Here is a 25,923-nt window from a genome sequence, read left to right on the forward strand (position 1 = left end):
ATCCTGTGCAATGTGCTCTAGGTGACCCTGCTTGAGCAGGGGGGTTGGACTAGATGATCTCCAGAGGTCCCTTCCAACCTCAAACATTCTGTGATTCTGTGATTCCTGTGCTTAGAATGGATCTCTTCAGATATGTCTCTCCTATCGTGTAATCAAGCCTTTCTCTGACTCTTAGTTGCAGACTGGAGCTCTCTCCTCCTTAAAGATGAGGTTGGCTGAGGAGAGTCTAAAATATTCTTTTCCTTACAAACTGGTTGGATGACCTAACAGCAAACCGTGAGCCTGCTGCTGCAATCAGTGCTTCAGATTAAGGGACTTAGATCTGCATGTATATGGAGGCACAAAAGTGAGCAGAGAGAGTGCCAAGAAAGGAAGGCAACCATTTCTAGTGCTGTTAAGAAATGCTTGTTTCCGTAACCATTCTGTTGGGTTTGTCTGATGCTTGCCCTTTCCTTCCAACAGCAAATACTACTTAGATTTTGTGTCATGCAAGAATCTAAAATTAAACGACGGCATACATAAATACACACACACATACATATATATAGACACGCATACATAGAAATGTATATATAGCTATATATACACATACACACATACACAGAGCCCTGGCTTACCTGCTGCTTGCTTTCATTGCCTTATGACTCTAAGGCACAGAAAAGGCAAAGGCCTCAATGCTACACAAGTCAGTGCCTGGGGGAAGAAATCTGAAATCTTAACTCCTGACCGTAATAAATGGAAATCATACCATTCCCCCTAGTGCAGTAATATTGAAAGGAACAGAGACCTAATTTCAAGGAGCAGTGAAACTAGTGCCAAAGTAAATGCATCATCCTCAGGATTTATGATGAAGAAATACAATTTAAAACTTTGGCCTTTCATTCTTCTGGAGCAAAGCAAACTCCAACATGCTCAAGGAATTACATATTTGTGAAACAACTCCTAAGGCTTTAATGACTATTACAAAAAGCTGTTTTGTTTGGTATTATTGGTAGTAACTTTAATTTCAAGTGGAAGATGATTTTTAATCAATCGGATTTGTATGTAGTCTGCAATGACACACAGAAATCGCATCCTTGTAATTTATTCCTGATTGAAAAAGAGGTCCACAGTGTATGGAAGTGGGGACAAGCCTCAGTCACCCTAGTGAGAGATGTAGTGCAAAACTAAATTTCTTTACACCAATTAAAGGAGATTTTGGCCTGTTATGTCTCCTTGTCTTCTAGCAGGTTGAAGACATGGAAAGCACAGAGTGATTGTGACAATTGGATGCAACTGGCTGTATCCTTGTCTGCCATTCATTTTCAGGGGATTGGGAATTACACAGCTAAATTCATATGCTACTGAATCATTTGAGGGATCCTCCAAGTGAGTTACTTTAAGAGCAGTAGTTTCACCAAGAGACCCTGTGACCCTACCTTGCCCAAGGAGACAAGCTGCAGAGCTACTAATTGTGTTAAGAATGCGAGAAGCCAAACAAAAGCTTTTCAAATCTGAGGCATTACGGTTGATTTGTCCAGGTCATGGTCTGAATGGAGGATGGAACCAAATAAATTCTCCAACCTCGCAACATGAAGTTTAATAAGACTTGCTCAGTCAGCCTTATTAGCAGAGAACTCAGCAGTGTCTGAGAAGGAGAGACTGGTTTGCTTTCAAGAGGACACAAAGGGTGGTAATTTCTAATCTCTGCTCCATTTGATGCTCTTTAAAATTCATAGCCAAATTATTAAATATATCAAGAGGCTGAGAAAATCAGCATGCAATTGTTAAAGGCAATCTTTGTATTCAAAATTCTGCTGGAGAAACCATAGAGGAGAACATTATGTTTGAGGGTCTTCGCTGTTCCCACCATCACAGAAATTAAAAATGACCTTATCTTTATAGTGCTTGTAATAAAGAGAATTATCATCAGTTCTGCCAATCATCACAGAGGACAGTGAGACAGTAAGGAACATAATGTGTGCCATCTGTGTCCCCAGTAATTGCCTTAATGATTCTAGCAGTTATTTTTTCTCCTTCATCAGAATTGCCATGTAAACATTAACCTCCATGTCGACCATTTTGTACAGATGTTAACTTGAAATTACTTTAAAATAAACTATACTGGCAGATTTGACACATAGCCTAGAGATCTTCCTAAACATTTTTGTATATCCACCATCATGTTTTTCTCTTAAAATGGTTTTCTTTTTGGTTGCACATAGACAATATGGAAACTGACTCAATTAGCTAAACACAACACAAAACCAACTCCATTTATATAGAGATATATGGAAAATAGCATTTTCCAAACAGAGCTATGATTTTCTAAGTTGAAGGCTTTTAAAACAAAAACCTCAGGAATGTAAAAGAAGTGTTATGTTCTTAAATCTTTGAGTCAAAACAGTAAGGAATATTTACCTCCCAATGATTACTATGCAAATTAAAAATGACACAATAACTTATTTTACACTTTAATTTTGGTTATGTGACAGTTTTCATGCAACTCCAGCAAACTTGCCTGTATTATGTAGCTCTTTTGCAGGTTGCATTGAGCACTCTAGGTGATTACACTTTAAAGTGTGATGATTGTCTCAGTTGCCTCCAAAACAAGTCCCACTGACTTTAAGTGGGATTGGAATCATGGTATTAGAGTATAGGAAATAAAAATTTCTTTTAGTGGAATTGATTTAATGAGTTTTTAAAAATGAAAGTGAAACTTCCAAAAAATTGAATCTGAAAGATAACATGCTTTTTGTATGCAACAGGAGAAATCCAGATACAAGAGTCAGAGTCCTAGAGCATATACACCAGAAAGTGAAAATGACTGGAAAAACACTGCAGTTTCAGATTTCTATAAGGCACAAAAATCATCACAGATGAAGTTTAAATGGCACTGTAAGGCATTTCAGTATAGCATTAGCAACTACTAGAAGCAGTATGTATTTTCTCCAAGAACACCATTACTTCATTACTTTGCAACAGTGCCACTCTAATTATCAAATCAATGAATGGAAGATTTTTAAGTTCTTAAGTTGAATATGAGGGAAGTCTTCTGCATGTTTAGGAGTCTTCTGCAAGCAAAGGGCAAGGACGGTACCTTTACCCATTTTACCTACACTGACAGAAGGCAAGGTGCAGCAGGTTTACCTGCTAGGAAAGGGCTGAGTGCCCTGCATTACACTTCTTGAGCACTAAGTTATTCTAAACTGAAAAGGAGCACCCAGAAGAGGAAAAACAGAAAGGAAGAGAGAAAAACCTGAGGTAAGGGGAGGCAAAAGGATCCGTGTGGTCAAAATAGCAATTCTTAGAGCTAGGTCATAGACATAAAAGGCTTCAACAATTGAAGGGTAAGTTTTATCTCTGCCCAGGATATTTCTGCATCATAGGTGCATAAAAGTCATGTAACACAGGAAAAGAAAACCTCCTGGACAACACTAAAACTCCAGGAAAAGTCCACTGCTAAAAGTTTTATCCAGCTTTGGTAACATGGTGTTTCAGTGCAGCTCATACAGACAGGCTGCTGGGCTGTTTGGACAATGTATTTGAGTGCTTTAGTAAAATCTAGTAACTGTGTAAAGCTGGCAATTCTGGAGGAAAAGAATGACCTCACTTATGATCTTACCTATATAGAATAAAGCAGCTTCCAACCAAAAGGATCCCAAAACATTATACAAACTTGAACTGAAGTATATACTGCATCCTGAAAAGGAGTCACCTCTGAGATAAAACACAAGATCTTTTTGAAAGTGTACAATGATAAGCAAGTAAAAATAGCTTTTTCTCCTTAAAATGGCAAGAACACGTAAGGAGGCAGTATCATTTACAGTTATTGTACCTGAAACAGAACTGTCTTTGACTGGGAAGCCTTTACTAGCTGCTCCTTCTCTTCAGAAAGTACTGGGAGCCAGGAGACTCAGGAATCACTTTGAAACTTTTCTGTAAAGGAGTGGATGGGCTGGAACATACAGTACAAAGCGGCAAGCCTGCTGGGACAGGGTCACAGGCTATTTGACTGGGGATCTCTTTTGAAGCGAGCCCTCAGGAAGTAAAGGGTTAATCTCAAGTGCCTTCCCTCTCCCTGCCACTTGATGAGGGATGTGTTGATTCCTACCGACCTGATCTCCCTTTTATCCAGCAGACAAGGAGCGACTGGCAAAAACCCTCTCCCCTCCCCATCTCTCCCTTCACACCTGTTTGCTCCATTAGTTCAGCCTTTGGGTTGTTCAGACACGCGAGACAAACTGGTTTTGTTCTGTGGATGCAGCTGGACTGTCAATCTCAGCACAGCACAGCTAACCCTTTTGCCCCAGCACACCCCAATGCCCTGAGCGGCAGAGAGCAGCATGGCAGGGGGTTGGAGGGCTAAGCCCAAAGCTCAGCTGCGGACAAGAGGCAGCTCCCCACAGCAGCTTGGCTGATGAGGGTACAAGGCTCCCTGTGGGGCAGGAGGTACAGCAGTGAGCATGTACATGGGTCTGCATTCAGTACCCTTCACTGAGAAACTGGCTTGCTATTCACAGAGCCTTAAATTGAATACACAGAAGAAGTTGCATGACTCTTCAGCATGCAAGTCTCTTGCTAACTGGACTACCTGGTCAAAGAAGAACATGTTTAAGTGACATTGTCCTAGTCTTCTTGCCCTCCCAATAGTCCTCTGCTATCACCAGCAACATTTTAATGGGGAACACTAACAAGCCTTATATCTGACTCTGCTCTGTTATTGAGATGCCATCTGGTGTTGATGCCTTAATTATTAGAGCACTGACCTGTCTTAGCTAACATACCTTGAACTCCTTTATGGGAGTTCAATCCATCTGACACTGTCTGTCTCCAGACACATATGTGATTCTAATCAGGAAATCAAAACACTTTTCACAATGTTTTCATATGCTGTGACAATAGGCTGGTCCCTGCAAGTCAGGGACACAAAACAGCCAAAGAAGCTGAAGCAAGCAGATTTCTGAGGAAAAACATTCCGAGTCCTGTAACTTCAAATGGAACAGAGATAGAAAGTGTACCTACAGGGTATGACCACAGCATTGGGTGGCTCACATAATACTTGTTCATATAATTCAGGTAATCTCTGTCAGGAAGGTGCAGTGCCACTGGTTTTAGCAGAGGTGTATGATCTCATCAGAGCCCTGGGTATGTACCCATGTTGCTAATCCATGCCATTGTGTCTTTGCCACTTTTGTAGCCACGCTAAACCAAGCAGAAAGTTGTTCCTGAATGACACAAGCCATATTTACCTGAAGGCCAGACATTCAGAAAGCCTAAAGTCTGCGATCAGCAAGGACTGACCTGTGTGTGCGCAGAGATAGCAAGTCTGCAGTTCTGCTGAAACTTTCTCAGCTAAGCATAGTAGACTATCTGGTTTCAAATAGACCTTTTAATGCAGTGTAGCTTTGTGACTCTACCAAGTGGTATTAGCCCCTCTTAAAAAAAGGATATTCCACTGACTGGGAAGAAGAAGCAAGATGATGAGGACTGTGGATGCAGCTACAGCATCTGCTGAGGAGACATACCAGCATTCAAAAAGCAAGAACAATGTACATGCAACTGCATCAACAGAGTGAAATGCCTTTCTGTCTCACCCTCCTTGGAGACTAAGGATTCAAAAGGTTTGCAGGGAATCCTGCAGGTCTCCCAGGATACACCATAGTTCACACTAATAATGTGTTGCTGGAGGCAACGAAGCCTGAACAAACAAATCAATCCAGGGGGAGGAGGAGTGATGGACTCACGAAAGCAAAGCCTGCAGTAATGCCCCCCTACTTCTTTTGTAGAAACTTTCCCACCCAGATGCTAATTCTGCCTGATTAGCGAAGGGCCAGCCACTAAGGACGTACAGCAAAGCATCCTGGGGGAACCTCATGTCCCACTTTCAGAGCCAGCTCACTGTGCTGGCGACAGAGCGCTGCTGCCCTGAAGTGCAGTGAAGCAATGAAGCTGGTATGCTGGCTGGCGTGTCAAATAAACTAACACCCTCCAGTTGTCTGCTCTGCTGGCTGGTCCATGTGCCTGCAACACCCTTTGCACCCTGTGCCCTGGCATGCACTCGGTTTTGGGTCAGATCCCTCCTGAAGATTCGTGCCTAACACAAAGCACACAAATGCATGACAAATAGGTGGAGGCAGAGTATAACAAGCACAACCACAATGAAATCCCTGTGCTTTTTGCACTGAATGAACATTACTGTTGGGCTTCTCAGGAGAAGGACAGGGCTGAATGTTTTAGGAAGAGAATCAAGAATATCATTGGTGCTTATGCAAGAACATGAACTTATTTTGCTTCATTCAAAACTGACACTCTTTCTTCATACCATATATATCTAGTAAAAATATGTACATCTCAACCACCATGCTCACTATTATGCAACCAAATAAGTTCCCAAAAAAGAGGACTTATTTCAGATTGGGGATATTCTCAAAAAAGAGAAAAAAAAAGGATACAGGAAATGGACTAAATAAGGTTGTCACCTGCCAGTGCTAGACACCTGTTCTTCATGTACAGAGTTGTACAGGTAGAGATTGTTATTTTGACTACTATCAGACCTATGCAATTAATGACAGTATAGCAGATCCCCCATCTTTTCAAAAGACTCACAGATCTACCAGATCAGTATGAATCCAGACTTAGACCTACCCTGTTCCCTCTAGCCCTGTCAAAGTTTCTGTGAAGAGCCATCCTCTTTATGTAGTGAGACAGAAGACCAAGATTTTAAAAAGTTCATTTTATCATAACCTGGAACCTGAGAAAGTGGCAAGTCTAAGCTTAAATATTATCTGTATTTCAGATAATAATCAAAACATCTACTGGGATAGAACATCTACCTCCACATGTCTGTTTTATATTGTGAGTTACCCTTTGTTAGTAACCACTGACCTCCTCTTGTCCTACACTCTATTCCATATTTGGCATGGAGCGTCAAAGACACCTAAGTGTTAGCTTATCTGCTTTTATGCTGCTCATACATTAAATTATTCCATTGGTCCAATATCTGCCTTAGGGTGTTTCAGGAAATAGTGCACTTTGTAATCACCATTCCATTACTGTGTTTGTGAAAACGATCAACAAATCTTAGGGCTGGAGCCTAAAGGCGCCTATACAGGCACCTACCTACTCAAGCATTATCCACACAGAGATTTCAATCAGCCAGGAGATTCCCGCAGGCAACTGCACCACAGAGGCTAATATCTCACTGTCTTAGTAGTGAGTTATGTCTCTTTCCAGTGCCAGTGTGCATGTTTGTGTATGTCAGCTAAAAGCAAAAGTAAATGGCAGCCCAAGGTACTGATCTTCCAGGTGTGGCAGATTGCTGGCTACCCTCTGCCAGGAAATAGGAGACCATTTGCTCAAACAGCTGATTCCCACCTCAAAGAGTCCTCTGCTCCTGGCCTGAGTCCTGCCAAGGGTGCAGGCAGTTTCTCCTGCTAGCAGCAGCTCCCACACCCCAAACAGCAGGAGCCCCAGAAAGCCTGGAGCTCCTGCTCTTCTTGGCCTTGCCTCTCCCCTCTCCACAACACTGCGGAGGCAGGCGATATGGGTCCTGCACCCTCAGGCATGGAGGGGAAGACATGTGGAGGAAGAATGAAGAGCAAGAGTCCTGAACACAACCACAGCTCCCTGGAGCATGAAACCCCTCATCCTCACTCAGCCCTTCCTCCTCAACATTAGCCTCCCGACCCCACTGTCCCACCTTCTGCTCTTCTTTCAGTGTTTCGTACCCCCCTGCAACCAACTCCACTCACGCTGTGAAACTAAATTTATGTGTAGAGCCAGCTCTTTGGGTGTATCAGTTAAAGTAAAAGCAGGTGTAAAAAAATATTCCCGACCATAGTGCACAGTATACAATAATACAGTTGAGACAATGCACTAATACAAATGGTGAAAATACATTTCTTCCCTTGTCTCCCAAATGTTAGTTTAGTTGTGCATGTACTAATCAGCATATAAACCTGACAGACAGGGATTCCTAATGCCCTAATATTTTGCTTTTCAAAGCTGGTTTAGCCAATTCATATATCCTTCACACATCCATATACATCTACAGATAAAATTCTTCCATGGTCTAATGTCATTTAAGTCACTGAAACTAAAGATATTTTTGTTTGAGTTACAGAGCTGACTTATTTTGTCACTCTCTCCATTTAACTATCCTCTACAGCAAGAACTCTTATTGAAGATAAAAGCTCAGTAAAGCCAATACCGGGCCAGACTACCTGGAAAACTGTGTATAGTGAAAATATAGTGAAAAAATCTAGTGAATATAGTGAAAAGGTACTGATACACTAGCACAAAAGGAAATGAGATCTTGGGATGTTATCAGGGAGAGAATTCCAGAAGATAGGGAAATAGTAGCATCTTGGTATGAGGCTATGGTGAGACCTCAGTCTGGGTACAGTTTTGGTCACCTCATCCAAGAAAGATTAATTCAAACTGGAGCACAAGCAGAGAAGGGCTTGCTAGGGTGAGGAGGAAAACGGAGAACCTGTCTTACAAGAAAATACAAAAGAGCTTGTCTTGTTCAGTTTAGCAAAATGAAAGCTGAGAGGGGAATATAATTACACTGTATAAATACATTAAAGGATTTATACTAGACAAGGCAAAAAGCTGTTTAAAAGAGAATACTGGCACAGGGACAAGTGGATAAGAAATGGTCATGAATAAATTTACTCTGATGTCCTGGGAAATATCTTCTATCTAATATCTATGATCTTAAGCGAGTCATGTTGAAAGCTCTCTTTAAATGTTTACATGTGAAGATACACCAGCTTCAATAAACTGGTGACTTAAGTCTGCACTTAAAGGGTGCAACTTTTACAAAGCCTGTAATGTGCATGAAAACACAAAGTGCAGGATATATGTTGAAAGGATTTTTACTCTCATTTTAGGCACTAAACTAAATGGTTAGATTTTGAAAGGAGCACATTAAGCTGCAGCTATTTGAAAATTTTGCCATGCCATAATAGGAATAGCTAGGACCTGAGCATTTTGGAAGTAATTTCAGGCACCAAACTCTGATCTGCAATCCTTCACTTTAGGTGTTGAGCACTTGAAAATCTGGCCCCTGAGATTTTAAAAATTGAATCTTAAGTGATTAATTCAAATCCGTCTCCAAGAGATGTAGTGCAATACCATTAGGTAGTTTATATTAAGTAAACTGAGGTATCTTATTTCAGTGGACAGGCATCCATGTCACAAAATCCAGGACAATTCTCACTCTTAGTTAGCAAGCTCAGAATGAACAAAGTAGCCTGAAATCTCCTCTTATTCTTGTGCAACAAGCACAGTCAAAATGTAAATCCCAGTTTACATCTAGTCTGAGATTAAGTAGAGGATTTCAGTCTCACAGCTAGCAAATGTAAGTATAATTAAAACCAAACTGCTTCTAATAACAACTGAACAAACTCATTCTGCAGGATTCATGTCACATCTGTGCTCCAACACTATTTGTTGAAATTTCTCATTCTTATTTGCCGTACGCCTCTGCCAGTGTTTTTACCTGCTGTTTTATACTGCCAGTTCTATTCAACCCCAATTATTCTGACAGGAAATTCCACACAGAATTGGGATAGTATATCTCTAATTAAGAGCACATGAAATGATTTACAGCTCCAGTTAACCAGTACTGCTGCTGACATCTTGTTTATTTCTCTGCCATTCAGAATTTACAGTGAAAATGTAAGTTCTCTGCTGGCTAATTTCTCTGTATTGCGAATCCAGATATTGTTTGAGCACTGCAGAATCAGGTTCCATATGGTGCAGACAGCTCCACAGGGGACCAGTTAGGTCTCAGTGCGGCATGAATCTGGAATAGTGCTGCACGATTGCTGTATTGTGATAGTACCATTTTTGCCTCCTGCCAGTGGTACCACTGCATGCTGCCAGGAACAGAATGCAAAAGGCAAAATAACGCTGTTGAAGATTGCCACTTATGTTTTCCAGTTCCATATGGTGCCAAAGAGCTTGATTTTGGGAGATGCTTTGGTGTTCTTCACTCCCAATAGCTTTATTAAGCTCAGAAGCAATTTGGTATCCTGCAGAAGTGATCCAAACAAACCTAGTTTTTCTTCATTCAGCACAGCAATTACAGTTAGTCACTGCACATAGGTATTCAATTTTCAGTTAAGCTTCAAACTGTCCTGCCCAGCTGCAAAACCTCCTAATGAACTTGTACTGCTTATCACATAGGCATGTGGCTCTCCACACTGCATTAGAGAGCAACCAGGGCCAATGTAAACACAGTGGCTGAGGAATCACAGCACTACAAACACAGATGGAGAGCTTCACACTACTTACTTCACCTCACTGACATGAGATAAATTACAAAGCATCTACCCAGAGCTATTCTCTTGGGACAGTGGCTACATAAAAGGGGATCAGCAGTTCGGTCCCATGACTGGGGCTGCAATTCTGTTCACTTTCCTTTCAGCTGTTCTGACTACATAAAAACATCAGTGGATAGATGTGGAAAGAGTGAAATTCATAAAGGACATCATGTAGGCTCAGCACTTAGCAGCTTTATAACACCATATATAATCCTGCTACAAATCCACAGTCACTGTGGTTTGCACTTCAGAGTAGCAATGGAGAAAAAACTCCGACTCCAAGCATCTAAATGAAGAGATGCTCCCTTAGCTGTTTGCAGTACAAGGTTAATGACACATATGAGAGCAGAACTGACTCTACCATGACAAGCAGGCAAGAAAACACTCCATTAATAGCAAAATGACCAGATATGTAACTTTTTTCTTTTTTTWAAAAAGAAAAACATTTTTAATTGAAACATTCCTACACAATACTGAAAACAAGACCCAGCTTTTCCACGCTGTCACTTTATCTTCTTGCACTTTGCCTTTTCCCTGTCCTAGACCTGGCATTTGCAGGGATGTAGAGAAGCAAAGGAGACTAGACTAATTCACAGGAGTAAGCAGGATCAGACCCAGCCTGGTAGGAATTAGCAAGAGTAAACTCAAGCTCTTTCTTCTAACTCCCCTCTTCCTATGGAAGCCATGTTATATCCTCTCCTCCTGCATCCCAGAATTCCTCATCATTTCCGTGGAGAAAGCAAGCATCTGATATTCCTGCAGCTTCTTTAAGTATTCTTTCTTGGGAGGCAGGGATGTGGAGAAGATAAGTAACCAGAGTTAATTTCTAGGGCATAGATGAGGCAGATATTGAACCTTTTGACTTTAGGAAACTAGCTCTAGCCCCAGCTGGGATCACAAGACCTGGCAGGGCTGAACTGAGATCACTGAGACCTCAATTCTGCTTTAATTATTATCAGTAACATGAGGACAGTCTTTAAAAATAAAACCATTGAGCTGCATGCTAAAAACTCCTAGAATTTTGAGTAGCTGGAGACAGCTGAAGAGGGACAAGTTTTGCTACAGCTGACATTGATCAGAAAAATATTACAGAGATATTCGCTAAGGACATGCTACATCTCAAACTGAAGTTATGGGTTTGGTGCAGAAATGACTGGGTGAGGTTCTTTGGCCTGAGATATTCAGGAGGCCAGTCTAGATGATGATAATATCATAGTCCTCCCTTCTGACCTTAAAGTCTATGAATCAGTTGTCCGCAGACCAAGCCTGTTCAGTAATTCTCTCTATTGAACAGATCAAAATAAACTTTTGTTTTTTGTTGTACCTTTTCTTTCCTCATTCTAACATTCCCCCACTCCCCTGACAGATTTCTTATGTCTTTACTTCCTGCCATAAGGAAGAATGAAGACAGTGACTCAATTTCTCTTGCTTGTTCACTACTTATATCTACAGTCTTCAGCCTGCTTCAGCCAGCAAGACCACCAGCAGACTGTAAAGCAAAGACTAGTCCTACATCACACATGGCCAGCCTGTGAGCCACAGTCTCGCCCAGTGCAAAAAGGGATGAGGATTCAACACTGCTGCAGAGGATATTGGGATATTTTAGATTTTTTTAAAGCATCCATAAAAGTATTAAAGAGGAGGTTAGAACTAATTTCCAAATCCACAGTTCTGACTTGGGATCAGAACTTCCCTACTCTTATGAACTATCTAGACCAAGCTTTCCAGTTCTGCCCCACATATGCATTACTCTTCAAGAAGCTAGAAATGTCTTGTTTTGAAAAAAACATGGGATTGAAACTATTCAAGTAAAAGCTCTTTAAGCAAATCAAGTGATCTGAAGCCCACAGAACTTTGAAAAAAACACCCTCAATCCTTCAAGGGTATAAAACATCCGAACTGCTAGTCTGTGGCTGGTATGGGATGTGAGGGAGAAGAGAACTGCCTCCAGCACAGAATTTGGCCCTTATAGATTGGAGTTGTGTAAGAACACATTTTGGGTACTCTTTGCTCATCATATTCTAGAAATCCTCTCCCCCTTGAGCACAGGATTAGCTGTTCCTGCGTGCAGTTTCTCCAGCTGGCTTTCGCTGGCTCTCCCGTACAGAACTTTTCCCGTGATTGGGACTTAGACACCTGAACAAGTTGGCTAGTAGTTACACAGTTATAACTGGAGTGCAGCCTTTTCTGGGGTGGAAAACAGCATATGCTATTTTTCCCTTGCTCTGATAATTACTGTTGGACATCTTCAGAGCTTGTAACCATGCCTGTAGCCTGTTTTTGACATTCAGTGCTAACATATTGCACAGCTGTATAAACTGTTCTTGATTAAAGTTTCTTGATTAAAACCTACAGAATATCATTCTTGCAATCATCATATCAGGATGCTGTATCTAGCTGGCTAAAGTCACAATAAACAGTATTCGAAAAAGAATTACTGCAGAATAGAGGAGGGAAAAAGGTTTGAAGTTAGTACTTGCCCCCATTGCCTTCAAGAAACAGCTGGAGCTGAGTTTGTCAGTATTGTCACCTCCAAGTTTTAAAAATGAAGAATCAGAACCTCCTCAAACCATGCAATCTATTTCAAAAATAACAAAATTCTGAAAGTTAATTCTTTCTGTTATTTACTTACTTTCTGGGTTTTGAGCAGTTAGGGGTCACACATGCAACCTTCTATCTCCAAACATGCAGATGTCTTTAGAAAATAACAACATAGTGATTCCCTCATAATCCCAATAGTCCCAAAGCATTAGGTGAATGCCAAACAGTACAACTTGTCAGTGAATTGAACTATCAACACCAAACATTGTGTAGCAGCAGCTCTCCTAAGAAACAAATCAGAACAGAAACAACAGAACTGACTACTAAGCACCAAAAATATATCAGAGAATTTATGTCTACAAGGCTAACCAGCATTTTATTTTTATATATATGCACAAATATAATTATTTTATTTAGTATATTATATATAGTCTCTATTTAATTTTTAATTTATATATAAATATAAATTATTTTCGAGATGAACACTGAAACACAGAAATCTAAGTCAAGCCATGTAAGGGAAACCACTGTGCTAATGCGAAACATTTAGCTGTGAGGTATTTGTGTGAGACCTCAGAACAGAACCCAGTACTTCCAGATCCGGAATCTTAACTAAAAGATTGTCTCTCCCTTGCTCCCCTCACATGTAGATATTCAGCCTTTTTTGATAATGGAGAAAGGCATTTGCTCCAGAACAAATAAATATTTCTATTGTATCAGTAACAGAGATGTCCTGCATTACTTATCTTGCAGAGTGCAGCCCAAATGCCAAAAGCTCCTGCTTCTTTGCATGCTCACTGATACAAGTTGAGCAATGCAGCAACGTGTAGTAGGAAGCTCTGAGACAATGGGCCGCTTACCAGCACCCAATACAGCTTCATAAGCACCATGAAGCCACAACTGTGGGGAGTTGTAAAGTGCTTGTTGTAACCATATAAGCACGGCCATGTTACATGGGCAGTCTGCTATCACTTGATCCAAATTTATCAGCTAGCTACTGCAGGCTGAACTAGGTCCTCATACTGATGGAGATGAAGATAATATAACAGGCCTCTTGGAGCCAGAGTTGAAACTAGCATAGGCAATAAAGTGCCAGTCACCATCTTCTCGCAGTACTCCTGCAGTACTTATCTTCACTGCTGGGAACTCGCTTGCCTTCAAGGGAAATCACTGAGCCTATCCTGACTCCATCAGCTGGGAGGCTTTCTGCAATATATTGAAGGTAAACTCTGGGGTTGGGATTGCTCTAGTCTTTACCATCTATCTCAGATATCTTCCAAGGTCATATCTTATGTAAACACGTGCTCTAAATAAAGATCAAGCCCATGAAATTGTTTTGCATTTAAATCTTGTAAATTATGAGAAAGTTGATTCCCAACCAATTCTACCTGCTTTACAGCCAAACACCCTTGGACATTAAGATGTAGATTCTCATTGCTGGGACCCAGCTCTCTGTATGTCTACATTCAGACTGACATTGGGCTTTTATCTGTTCCTGCACAAAATCCCATGCCCTGAACTTTGACAAGCAGTTGATGCTTAAGCATTGTGTGTGCAGGAGAAACTCAAGATAGTTTTTGAGATTTTGGAACAGGGTCACCTGGATTCTCTTCTGTGTTGTTCAGGCAATAAAAATTCTCTGAGGCCAAAATAACTAGTGCTTAACCACTGAGCAGAATTTTTCACTCTTATTGTCCATAGATTTTTTTCTTGCATGAAACAATATTAAACCTGAGCTAGTCTTATTCTGATTCTCTACCATCACCAAACAAATTAAAATTTGATTTCTTGTTTTTGTTGATTTTTAGCAGTAAATTGAATCTGGTTTTTTTTGGTTTTGTTTTTTTAAATCAAGCTTGACCTTGGAATCAACATATTGGCTAACGAGAGCTTGTAAACAGGCCAGTGTATACAGATGAAATGAAAGCAAATTAAGTCAAAGACGACATCAACCTATGACTTTGCCATGACATCAAACATGAGAGAACTCCTCTCTTTCTTTCATGGAAAAAAATGCTATTTCATTGTCTTGATGGAGCCTTCAACCTCCCCTAGAGGTTGAGGCAACCAGTCTTTTGAGAAGAGAAATGTGAATCAACAAGGAAGAAAAAAGTTTTAAATGTTTGAATCAAGTCAGGTTTGAATAACCAAATTTCTGGAGAGGGGCAGAGAAGGTGCATATGCAGAGAGAGAAAAAAAATGGTCACACATTTTGTTCACTTGTTCACTCTGAGGATGGGATGAAGGCTGAGTGAACAACAGAAAAGTAGCCAGAACTGTACAACAGATGCATGGCCACCAGGCCCTCAGCTTCCTCACCTCCATGAACCATGCCTGATGCCAATGGGCAATTCAGGGACTGGGTGGGCTGCGAGCCATCCCATGAACTGGAACAAATAGATGCTCTTTGTTTATGCTGCCCTTCTGCAAACCGCACATCTGGTGGTAAGAAGACTCAATATATTTCTTACTTCCAGTTCCAGTACCACTAAGACACGGTGTAGCTTGTGTTTTAGCTAATGACACAGACGTGCCTATGTTAGCTTTTTGTTTTGTTTTGTTTTTACTTTTTAAAAGTTATAGGTGAGTGGAATGATTGGAATGATTTTTTTGACCTATGTTTGGCTAAGAAATATATTGGTTTGTGACTGGGAAAGAAGAGTAATAAGGTTGTATACAAAGCTTTTAATAAAGTATCAACGTCTCTTTTAGCCATATATAGCAAATGGTCCCATACGTATGCCACCAATATACAGCATGACTTTTGCCATTCATTTCCCTAAATGATGCAAAGATATAGATGCACAGGGCATCCCTAATTTCCCTTGCTCACCTAGTCAGATTCCCAGTGACAACAGTCTGGCTGCCTGCATCAAATCAGTAAAGCAGCAATATCCAGATGAAAACTCTTAAGCTTTATCCTAATGGACATCAGCTCATCAAAACAGAATTGATGCTCACACTGGCATCCAAACCACTGGTAGACAATGCCATCTTGTCTGTGCTGCTAGTGGTTTCACAAATCTGAGGTACAGAGGACAAGCAAGGTATTCTAAAATAAAAAYGGGCAGACAGACATGTGACAACTGTATTATTTGAAGGAAGAAAGATCTCTACTTGTCCAAAGAAGTGAACATTTCTTCTCAAACCCTTTGTCCTAAGGTACCTGGTCAGAACCTACTATGTTGCTGTTTATGAACCTATCCTGATGTTCAACCCAGTCTCACTGAAGCATCAGGCAAATACCCTTTTCAACTGATGTATGGAGGTGCTCCTCATGAAAGGCACATATGACATCAGTGGGGCTTAGGAAGCCCATTTTCTCAAAACAGTTCTTATTTCACAAACACTGTTACATTCATCATCTGAGAGCAAAACACATTATTAATTGCTTCATATGTCTGCACTATCATGGAACCAGCAAATCAGTTTTCATTACCAACTTGGTTAGCCATTGACCTTCCTCAGACTGGGGTAGGCAGCTTCCAAGGTACTTCGGGTGTTTGCTTCTGGAGTGGCTTGGTTTCTCTTTTTGTATCCTGACACTGCAGGATAAGGAGGAGCTCTTCTTGTGCGCTGTGGAAGTCTGCTTTGTCACGCAGGTGCTCTGGTCATCCCAGCTCTGGGTGACACTGATTCCACCACTGTGCTCTACTTCTGCTGCTCCAGAAATTCTGGACTACAACTAAAGCACAGGGAGCTACAATGCCATGGAACAAATCCCTCCACACTCACATCACCATCTGGCATGAATGGATCTCTACAAGGCCAGGTAATACCCTTAAGGATCAAAAATCTGCTACTAAACCACCCTTTGCCATCTCCTACACTGTCTCTGTATTATTCTACAGTAACAGTGCAGGTAGAGTGGAAAGAGCGCATCCACAGCACTGGATGTGTGCTTGGCACTTGCTGAAACAGAGAGAAGCATGCAGAGCTGAAACTGCCTCAGCCAAATACATTGGTGAGCTAAGAACATTTCTGCCCAGAAGTTCAGGATGGGCAGCCAAGTTCTCCCACAATATACTGAGAATCAGTTCTGAGATCAGCTTCAGCTAATGTGGCACACAGAAAAGAGAAATACTGCAGCATTTCACTCAGTTAAGTCCAGCAATAGGTATGCAGTTGCATTTGCTCTTACTTTGGGAGTCTGCAAATATCATAGGTGTGTTAAAACCAGGTGTGCTTACCAGGGAATTGGACCAGAACCAAGTTTTTGTCCCACTAATCCATCAATTCGTTTCTGGACCCAAGATGAGTGAGTTTGACTATTATCAAAAAGACAGACAGAAGTTTGAAGCCTTCCCTCTTACCAGCTGAATCTGCTGCAGATGTTCCACCACTTGTCAAGTCCTCAGTATTGATCGACTGCAGATCTGTGTAGGAAGGAGCAATGCTTGGGCTGCTAGTGTCCTCTGAGTTGGTTGTCCAGCTGCTCTCTGAGGCATGGGCTCGTCTCTCAGAAGAGTCAGAGGAGGGGGAAGTCCAGCTGGGTGCTTTTGATGGAGACACTGGATGCAGGAAAGAAACAGGCATCAGTGATGGACTTACCAGAGGAATCTTGCAGAAGTGGAAGATTGCAACTATTCTAAAGATATGCTCTGTCATTGTACTGAGATTCTGCAAACAGATTCCATATCCACAAAAACAGTTATTTTAGAAAAAAGCATACAGTAATTTAACTAGTGACTGCCACTTTTACCCTCCACTGCATGGAATCAGAACTATTCAACTGTCTGCCTTGGATCCCAGATGCTGACAACTATAAGTTTTCCTGCTGCTCAAGTATTTTAGAAGCTGAGGCTTTTCAGAGCAGGAAGATTCCATATTTCTGCCACTAATAACAAGATCTGAATATCTTTATTGTGCAACACAGTTGGGTTCTTATATCATCATAGATTTTTATAAAGTGGCTTTATTATATTTAATTAAGCATTCCCCATCTGTGCCAGCCACTTGAATGTAGTAGTCATTTTAGGAAGGCTTAACACAGGAGTAATATAAAAATAAAATGAAAATGACCTACTGATGTGAACTAAAAATGGCTTTTATTTCTGAACTGGTGCAGATGCAGCATAGATTACCCCAATTTAAATAAATTGCATGAAATTTCTGCTCACTTTAGGCCAAAAATCTTGTTCTACTCACTGGCCAGACTTAAGTGCCAAAAACCAACTCCTGCCTAACCACCATCCAGAACTGATAAAACAATCTTACACATCCATTTCTGAATTTCTATTGTATACTCTTTGACCACATTATTATTTGAATGTTAGGAGTAATGAGTGATTCTAGTGAGGAAGTAAAAAAAATGATGTAGTAAAAAAAAATTGCTGAATTAAGGAACAGTGTATTGGTAGAGACCAATTCTAATTTAATCTCAGCATAACAACTGTTTTTTAAACTAGTACATCTGTGTTTATCTTCTAAACCCACAGAGATCTCAATGCATCCCAAATCTTGCATTTACAGAATAACCTGTGATACAGAGGTTCTTTTCTCAGCACATAATACATATCCAGCTTTTGTTAGATTGACTGATACTTTGGAAGACAATGGCAAATTAATATTAAGGAGGATTTATCTCTATCTACTCATAGCTTAATGGAAATAGTGTGATGGGCCTTCATCTCATTATGGAAACATACCTACCTTGCTGTATGCATACAGGGACCATGCAAACAGTGCTCCCTGCCTTGCCAGTTCAGAAGTGTAAATTTATTTTATTTACAGGTAAGCAGACACTAATCTGTTTATATTTGCACAGCTGTGGCCAATGTACTGAGCTGCTTTTAAGTAGAGTCATGCCTAAGAATGAGGGACTGAAAGTTAGGCGAGCTATCCCCCTTATGTATGTTGACAGTTGTTGAATTAGAATGACATGACCAAAACCCCACCTTTCTCCCCAGTAATTCTGCATTGTGTTGTGCTTAGTCTGGTAAAAGACATAATGCCTGTAGAGAAATGATGACAAGCATATGATTATAATCTGCCAGTTTCTCCCTCAGCACTTTCATTAAACATGGCATTAGGTATCTGAAAAGCCAGCCTTAAAAATTTCACCTGAAATTGCTTTGACAGATGGAATGTTTTATTTGGACACAGAAGGCAAGCTTAAAAACTGAGCTCCTCATAGGAACCAGTGGCAAGAGCCAAGTTTTTCTAAGTGTGCTTTGTACTTGTCCCCTATAGTAAATCAATGTTCTAGGTTCCTCAACACTGAAACTCAGAATTAGTAAAAGTGTATTTTTTCTCATACTATGTCAAATAACTACCACCAATCTTGAAAAACAAGATAAGCTGAAGTAAACATCTGCACATATTTAGGCATAAATATTCAGATATTCTTCAGATATTCCTGCTGCTCTCCAGCCTCTCAAAATTGTGGCAAAAGAATTCCTAAATGAGGTAGTTTTTCCCTAGGATTTTAGAATTTAATCTCTACTGTTGCTACATGCAAAGTTAAGGCCTTTCAGTTGCAGGAATTCTCAGAAATCTGTTTGCGTTGAAAGAGCAGCGCCAGAATTGTCCCCAAAATGCAAATCCTGTAGCATGCATAGATACTGCAAATCAACTCATTGTTTCCCAAACTAAAAAATATGTTTCTCTCCACTTGCATTTTATTTTGTTTTCTTGATGCATTTGTTCATGGCACCTTGGATTGGTTTTTAATATGCAGATTTATCTTTAAGCATTCATTCTTTTTTGGTGTTTTGGGGACCTATTCCTTGATCCCTATACTGAATTACAATAGGCCTTGTTAGCATCAGCACTGTTTCCTATCATATAGCACTTTAGATTTTTCTGATTTTAGGACAGCACCACAGTTTGTCAAGTTTTCAACTACTGATTTCTTGTGTGGCATATACTTCCTGTTTTCAGACAGAACAGCACAAAACAGTTAAATTGAGATTTGCCTTACTGTGGGATAGCCTCCCAAGGGACATGGTATGAGTCCAAGTTACTTGAGCCATTGAAAACTAGACAAAGCTCTTGGGAAGGAGGGGGGTGGAACAGATGATGTAATAGATTTTGCCTTGCTCTAATTTTGGTGCTTTGCTGAATACCTCATTGAATTCAAGACTGCAGCTAACACCAGTAGAATATGAGATTGCTAGCTGAAGGCCCATTGTATAACAAATGTAAATGTTATGTCACCTCTTGGTTGCGATTATTTACATATTGTGTAACATTTCTGATAGGAACATTTGGGCAATTCTAAAATCTCATTTTTCATTTTTGCAGTATCAGTTTAGGCTAGCCTGATAATAACTATGAGAAAAATCATATTTCTTCTTTTTCCATCAAAAGGAGAATTGGGAAAAGGATATCAGAATGCATCATTTCTGTGACTAAATATATCTGTGGCCTTGCTTAAGAGTTATTGATTCCCAGGGAGAAATCCCCATCATTTAGCAGCTGTCAGTTATCTGCTGATGAACCTGAAAAGCAGAAGTATTTTGAAAGAAAGATTTTTGCTAGCATTTACTCTGGCTGGATTTGGTAGAATGAAGGGTTTACAAGAATGTCCTGAATAAAGATAATTTCTATGAGGCTCAAAATGTGTGTCTTTCATTTCTGCACCTCATGCTTTAACCTCTCTTCCTGCCTTCCGAACACTTTGTCTATGTTTTCAGCCCTGTCCCTGGCTATCACTCCCATTGATTTCTGCTCTTCCAATAAGGTCTCCACTTTCCCCAGTAAAACAAAGGCCCAGCATTAGACTTGCTTTTCTTGTAAACATATTTCCTACAGGATAAAAAAAATGAATCCCATGTAGTGGTTAAGTGTTAATTTTTTAGATTGTGATCATTTTGGGAAAGAGATTCACCTTCCAGGGAATCTGTGCAAAAATACTGTAGCCCTGAAGCCTGAACAAGATAGCATTTCTCTCTCCTAGGGCCTGTCCTCTCTGTTCTTCAGACATTCTGGAAATGCCATTCTGCAAAGCCATTTTCAAAATGTGTTTTCAGGCAGCCTGGCCATCAGTCTGGGTAACTGCCTAGTTAGCTCTGCAGCTGCTTCAGTGTGGAAGGACACACAGACGATTTCCTAACAGTGTTGGAGCCCTGACAGGAACATGGTCAGGGCGCTGAATCTTCAGGACATTGCTCCTTACAGCTAGCTACACAGAAAATAGATTTCAAATATTTCCCTCCTTTTCACTCCAATGTGTCTGCTGATACTTGGCATTTTTACTCTGCCCCCGTAACTGGCTATTTGCTATTGTTCTTATGAGGGCTGTTTGCTACTGCAAATGAATAATGCTGTCACCACAGGCTTTCCACAGAGCGTGTCAGTGTATGGAGGTTGTAATAGAAAAGTCTCTGGCTTTGTGGTTGCCCATAGAGGAAAGATGTGACCTGCAAATTAATTGAAAACAACAAGGCTGAAGTTTATCCTACTTCTTGCTGTCAAAACCCCCCCAGGGTAGACAGCCAGAGACAAAGCCCTGTCATTCACTCTGCTCTGTGACCTGCCCTTTACAGGCTGTCAGGTGCACTTTTTCTGGCCATTTATAAGATGATCTCCAGAACAGGCATGGCGTTAGCCCACAAATAAGTCTTCTAAAGTAAGCGATATTTACGTCACTGCATTTTAGAAGTCTCCTTAGTTATATAGCTAATAGAGGGGAAACAGCCTCCCATGCAAGACTTATACAGAGCAACAAAGTAAGGTTCCTGATCTGATTGCTAGAGGAAACATCCTCCTCCATTAATCTCAGATGCCAGAAGTTACAGAGTGTGGATGTCCCCATGTCCCCCCCTAGTGGCATAGATCACTCTGCCCCTCACTCATAGATCACTTGCCCCTACAGGGCAACAATGCCTTCTTAAAACACTAGCGCTTTTGAAAAGTCTTCTCTGATCACTTATTTTGGATATCCAAGAGCTGTGCCTGCAACCTGGTGTGACTGCAAGAACACAAACCAAGAGGCACTACTTTTGCTGAGCATGGACCATTGAGACTGGGCCACAGCCCTTTAAGAAAAGGAATGAAGTAATAGACTGTGAAATGAGTTTTATGAAAGCCATTTCGTTATGTTTGATTTATTTAGCTTCATCAAAAAATACATATTTTCTTGTTTAATAAGAAAGTGCACTTAATGTTTTCCAATCAACAAGGAGATCAAAAGCTTAGTAATGAAATATGGTGTAACAGCAACCAACAGCACCATTTGAAAAAGTATGTGCCTCTATGAACCTCTATGAATAAGAGCAGGAACTCTTGTCCTTATCATTTCCACAAGAAACTATTTTACTTAACCATGGAATTAACTAGTAGAGAGGTAGAGCACCTCAGGTTTACAATTTTACAATTATGAGTACTATTCCTTCTCTCTTCGACACCAGGATCAGTAAGTATTTATAACTAAGAAGAATAGCCAACAAATAAACAAAGATGAGGTGGTCTTACGCAGAGCTTAAGAGAAAAATTTATGCTGCAAGATTCACCCACCTTCCTCTGCACAAAGTGCTAATCACAGTCTCATTCGGACTAGACTGTAGCACCCATAAAAAGAACAGAAGAAAAACAAAAAGCCCCAAAACCCAACCCAAAGTTGCCAACTCAAGTTTTCTGATAGATGTATTATTGATGTTACAGGGAGTATTTAGACAGACTCAGTAAGCAGAGTAAAACTGTAACTCTTTAAACTACTTTAAATAACTAGAAGTAATGAAATGAAATTATTACAAGAAGTTCAATTTAAACATAAAAAAGTAAACATACTTTCTCTTTGGGCAATTTTTCCAGAGTCTCCTATGAGAAGGGACAAAAAATTTCTTTACTTGAGACACGTCTGGAAGAGTTAGATGAACATATTCTATCCAAAAAGAAACAAAATGACCAAAATTTGCCCTTATCAGTGAATAAACCATTTGCTGAAAAAAATGAACCCAAGTGAAATTTTCAATACTTCATATGAACCCTGTGCATAAAGAAAAGCTAGAAGCTCATATAACCATATCTGCTAACATAGTCTGAAGATGTAACCCAAAGGCTTGGCATGCATATCTAAAGTAAATCCGAAAGAACTTTTACAGTGGAACAAAAGCACATGCAATCTTGGAGTTAGGGTCAGCTTCTGCTGTCTTTGTAATTCTCAAACTACTAATATCATCAATAGGCAGCAAAAAGTACTGATGGAAATTAGCATACTAGTTCTTCGTCTAAGTCATATCATTTTCTTCCATTTATTTTGCCAGCAAGCTACTGACCAAACACTACCAGAGCTTCCGCCATACTAAGAATTTCAGTATTAGTATTGATATGCACGTGGAGTGCGGAACAGATACCAGAGTGATTCATGCTACCAGAGCTCTCTGGTGGAAATTTGTTCCCAGTCTCCAAGAGCCTCATGTCCCCTGTTAGGAGCTCAGACTTGGCCCAAGTAGTAAGAGTCTTCAGCTATTCTTGAAAGACAGAAGGCCTCCATCAACCATTTTTTTCTATATTTTCCCATTCATGCACATTGTAGCTGTGGACCTGTCCTATCACTTCATGCAAACACATTTTTTTCATTTCCTTTCCCATGATGGAAGCTAGCTTTGCAGAGCGCTGAGTCACTGGATCATCAACACAGCARCTCTTGGAAATGCATTGGAATCTGTAGAGTTTTTCCTAGTGTTTCCCCAGTTTTGTTCTCTGGTTCTGTTTGGATAGCACTCAGACCAGAAATCTTTAATAGCAAGAGCTGCATTAGCACTCTAGACAGACACTTAGCCCATAACGGTAACACAGTAAGAAACCCCACAAGACTACCTTCTCTCCCAACACAGCCTACTACCAAGTTGTGGAACTCTGCCAGAAGCAATACGGGAACTAACATGAATTAAAAAAGGAAACAACCACAAAGGAAATAGTGAACGCCATTCTTTCAGTTCCAGGTTGCAGAGATGAAAATGGCTCAGAATTTCTCAGATGACTGTTCATACATGAACATAAGAAGTGTCACTACTGAAAACATCACTACACTGTTTCCCCATGAATGCACCTGTTGGCAGTCTCAAGACACAAGACATAGGTTGAATGAATCACAGAACCCTTTCATTTTCTTTCCAAAAAGAAAAGACATTGGGTCTATACTGCTGTTCAATCCACCGACTAGTGTTTGTTCAACTCAGAACTAAATTATGAACCCTTTTTGAAACTCTCATAAGATTAACTGTGTTAAAATACAATACAAACTAACCAAATTCAACCTTTGGAAATCAAAGAGCAAGGAAAAAGTTTTCCAGGCCCTCACTGTACTCTGTTGCATTATTAGAATGGACCTTCTCATGCATGTGCCTCACCTGCTTGTGGATGGGTTGGTGGAGCACTGGTCCATGGTGCATCTTCAAACTGAACCCAAGCACTGATGGATGACGACAGACCACCTCTGGGAGACACATGGTTCCCAAGCACAGCAGAATCCGCCTTGGGCTTGTCAGCTCCATCATTCAGAACGTTGTGGGTGAGGTCCTGAAATTCTCCATCCACATTATGGTTCTCTTCTGAGGAGGTGTCTGAGGAGGAAAAACATTTTTCCAGAGGCTCCTCAGTGCTACCTAAAATAAAGACAGAATGGAGAGACGGGTAGCAATTGCCATTACTTTTTATTTTTTGCTGAAGTCTCAAAATTTGCCATTAAATGTAGGTGCAAAGTTTTGCATCACCTAATGTAGATTTTAATCCAGCAGTGGGCTTAGGTTTGCACTTGATAATAAGTGAGACTTCCTTTGTGGTCCTTTGGACATTGCCCTTTAAAAGCAAGTAGAGAACCAAAGCCTATAATGGACCTATTTTAAAAAAAACTTCAAATAAGGGTAGCGCTTTACGTTTTTTTGCCCAAATGCTCCTATTACACAAGGGTAGCAGGAGATAATTCAACCTCTGTTCATACTGCTTCCTCTAAGAAGGCAGGCTCTGTGATGCTAAATATATGACAGTATTTGGTCTAATTTAAATAAAGTAAGTTTTAAAAGATTCAAAAAAAAAAAAAAAATCAAAGATGTCTTACCTTGTGGTTTAACAGGGAGGAGCAGGTCATCACTGAAGGACACCCACTCAGATTGGTGGGAAGCAATGACACCAGTCAGAGACGTCATATTCGCAAAAGGCTCCTCATCTTCCCTTAGAGATTATGAGGAATAATCAGAATGGGAAAGCACTGCAGTGAAGATGAGTCAGTATAGGGAAACACCTCCTTTGTGCCTTTTCTTTTCAAATGCTGTTAAGATAAGAAAGGATTAAATCATATCTTTTAGAAAATTAAATGGAAAAATGAGTGCCACCATTCTAGTATTACAGAATATTAAAACACTTTGATTACCACAGGTACAGTACTGCCAAAATGTTGCTACCTTTGAGAGAGGAACGTTACCTGTGTACAGGGAAGGGCTGCACTAGAGCAACTCTATGACTATTTTAAGATGAGGATGTTTAAAGACCTTCAGATGCTTTCATCAATCACAGAAAACAATGTTTCATTCCTAACTCAGAGATCCATGTGTCACATAACCCTGGAAAAGAGGTTGTGAGGGGATTCTCCCAAATCTAGCAAATTTTGATTATGATGTAATTTAATCCAATTCCCAACATGTCATCATGTCCTCATTCCTCTTGCTACTTGCAATGTCTGATCCCTCTCAAGAACTAGCAATAAGCCGCATTTCTTATTATCAATAAAATTTACAGAGCCAGATCCAAAATTACAATGAACTTGGTAAGCGGGACTAATACTTGCATCATACAAATTTACTAGTGGGAAGCTCTGAATCTCCCCAGCGAAGATGTGCATTTCAAAAACACTCTTGTCTATGCAGAAAAAAAAAAATCAGAGTATAAACAGAAAAGTTGCAAGTTAATAACCTGATTAAATTGGTTAGTGAGATTAGCGTGTCCATGTGAGGAAGGCAGACATGGAGAGAAGCCTTATGCCAAGTACAGGATCATAAGCTAGAAAACAATACCTGAAGGATGGGGTTGTCCAGGACTCAGATTGCAGTCCAAGTATCAAAAGATGCCCTGTCAGCTAGCTGTGGCTCTGCCGCTTGAATGGAATTTCACATCTTAATTTTAAAAA

At 40.3% G+C, this 25,923-nt stretch overlaps 1 protein-coding gene across 1 annotated transcript in view; it reads right to left on the reverse strand.

The window, feature by feature from the left end:
• Positions 1-25,053, reverse strand: part of STON2 (stonin 2) — a 59,486-nt gene extending 34,433 nt beyond the window's left edge. The window contains exons 1-3 of the mRNA XM_026088886.1: positions 24,859-25,053; positions 24,152-24,406; positions 17,168-17,365 (exon numbers count right to left, since the gene is read on the reverse strand). Coding sequence (XP_025944671.1) covers positions 17,168-17,365; positions 24,152-24,406; positions 24,859-24,946 — 541 coding nt within the window. The 5' untranslated portion in view covers positions 24,947-25,053. The remainder of the gene's footprint in view (positions 1-17,167; positions 17,366-24,151; positions 24,407-24,858) is intronic.
• Positions 25,054-25,923: the final 870 nt, after the last annotated feature.

The sequence above is a fragment of the Apteryx rowi genome, unplaced genomic scaffold, assembly GCF_003343035.1.
Source record: "Apteryx rowi isolate R43461 unplaced genomic scaffold, aptRow1 scaffold_793, whole genome shotgun sequence".
In the NCBI taxonomy this organism is placed as follows: Eukaryota; Metazoa; Chordata; class Aves; order Apterygiformes; family Apterygidae; genus Apteryx; species Apteryx rowi.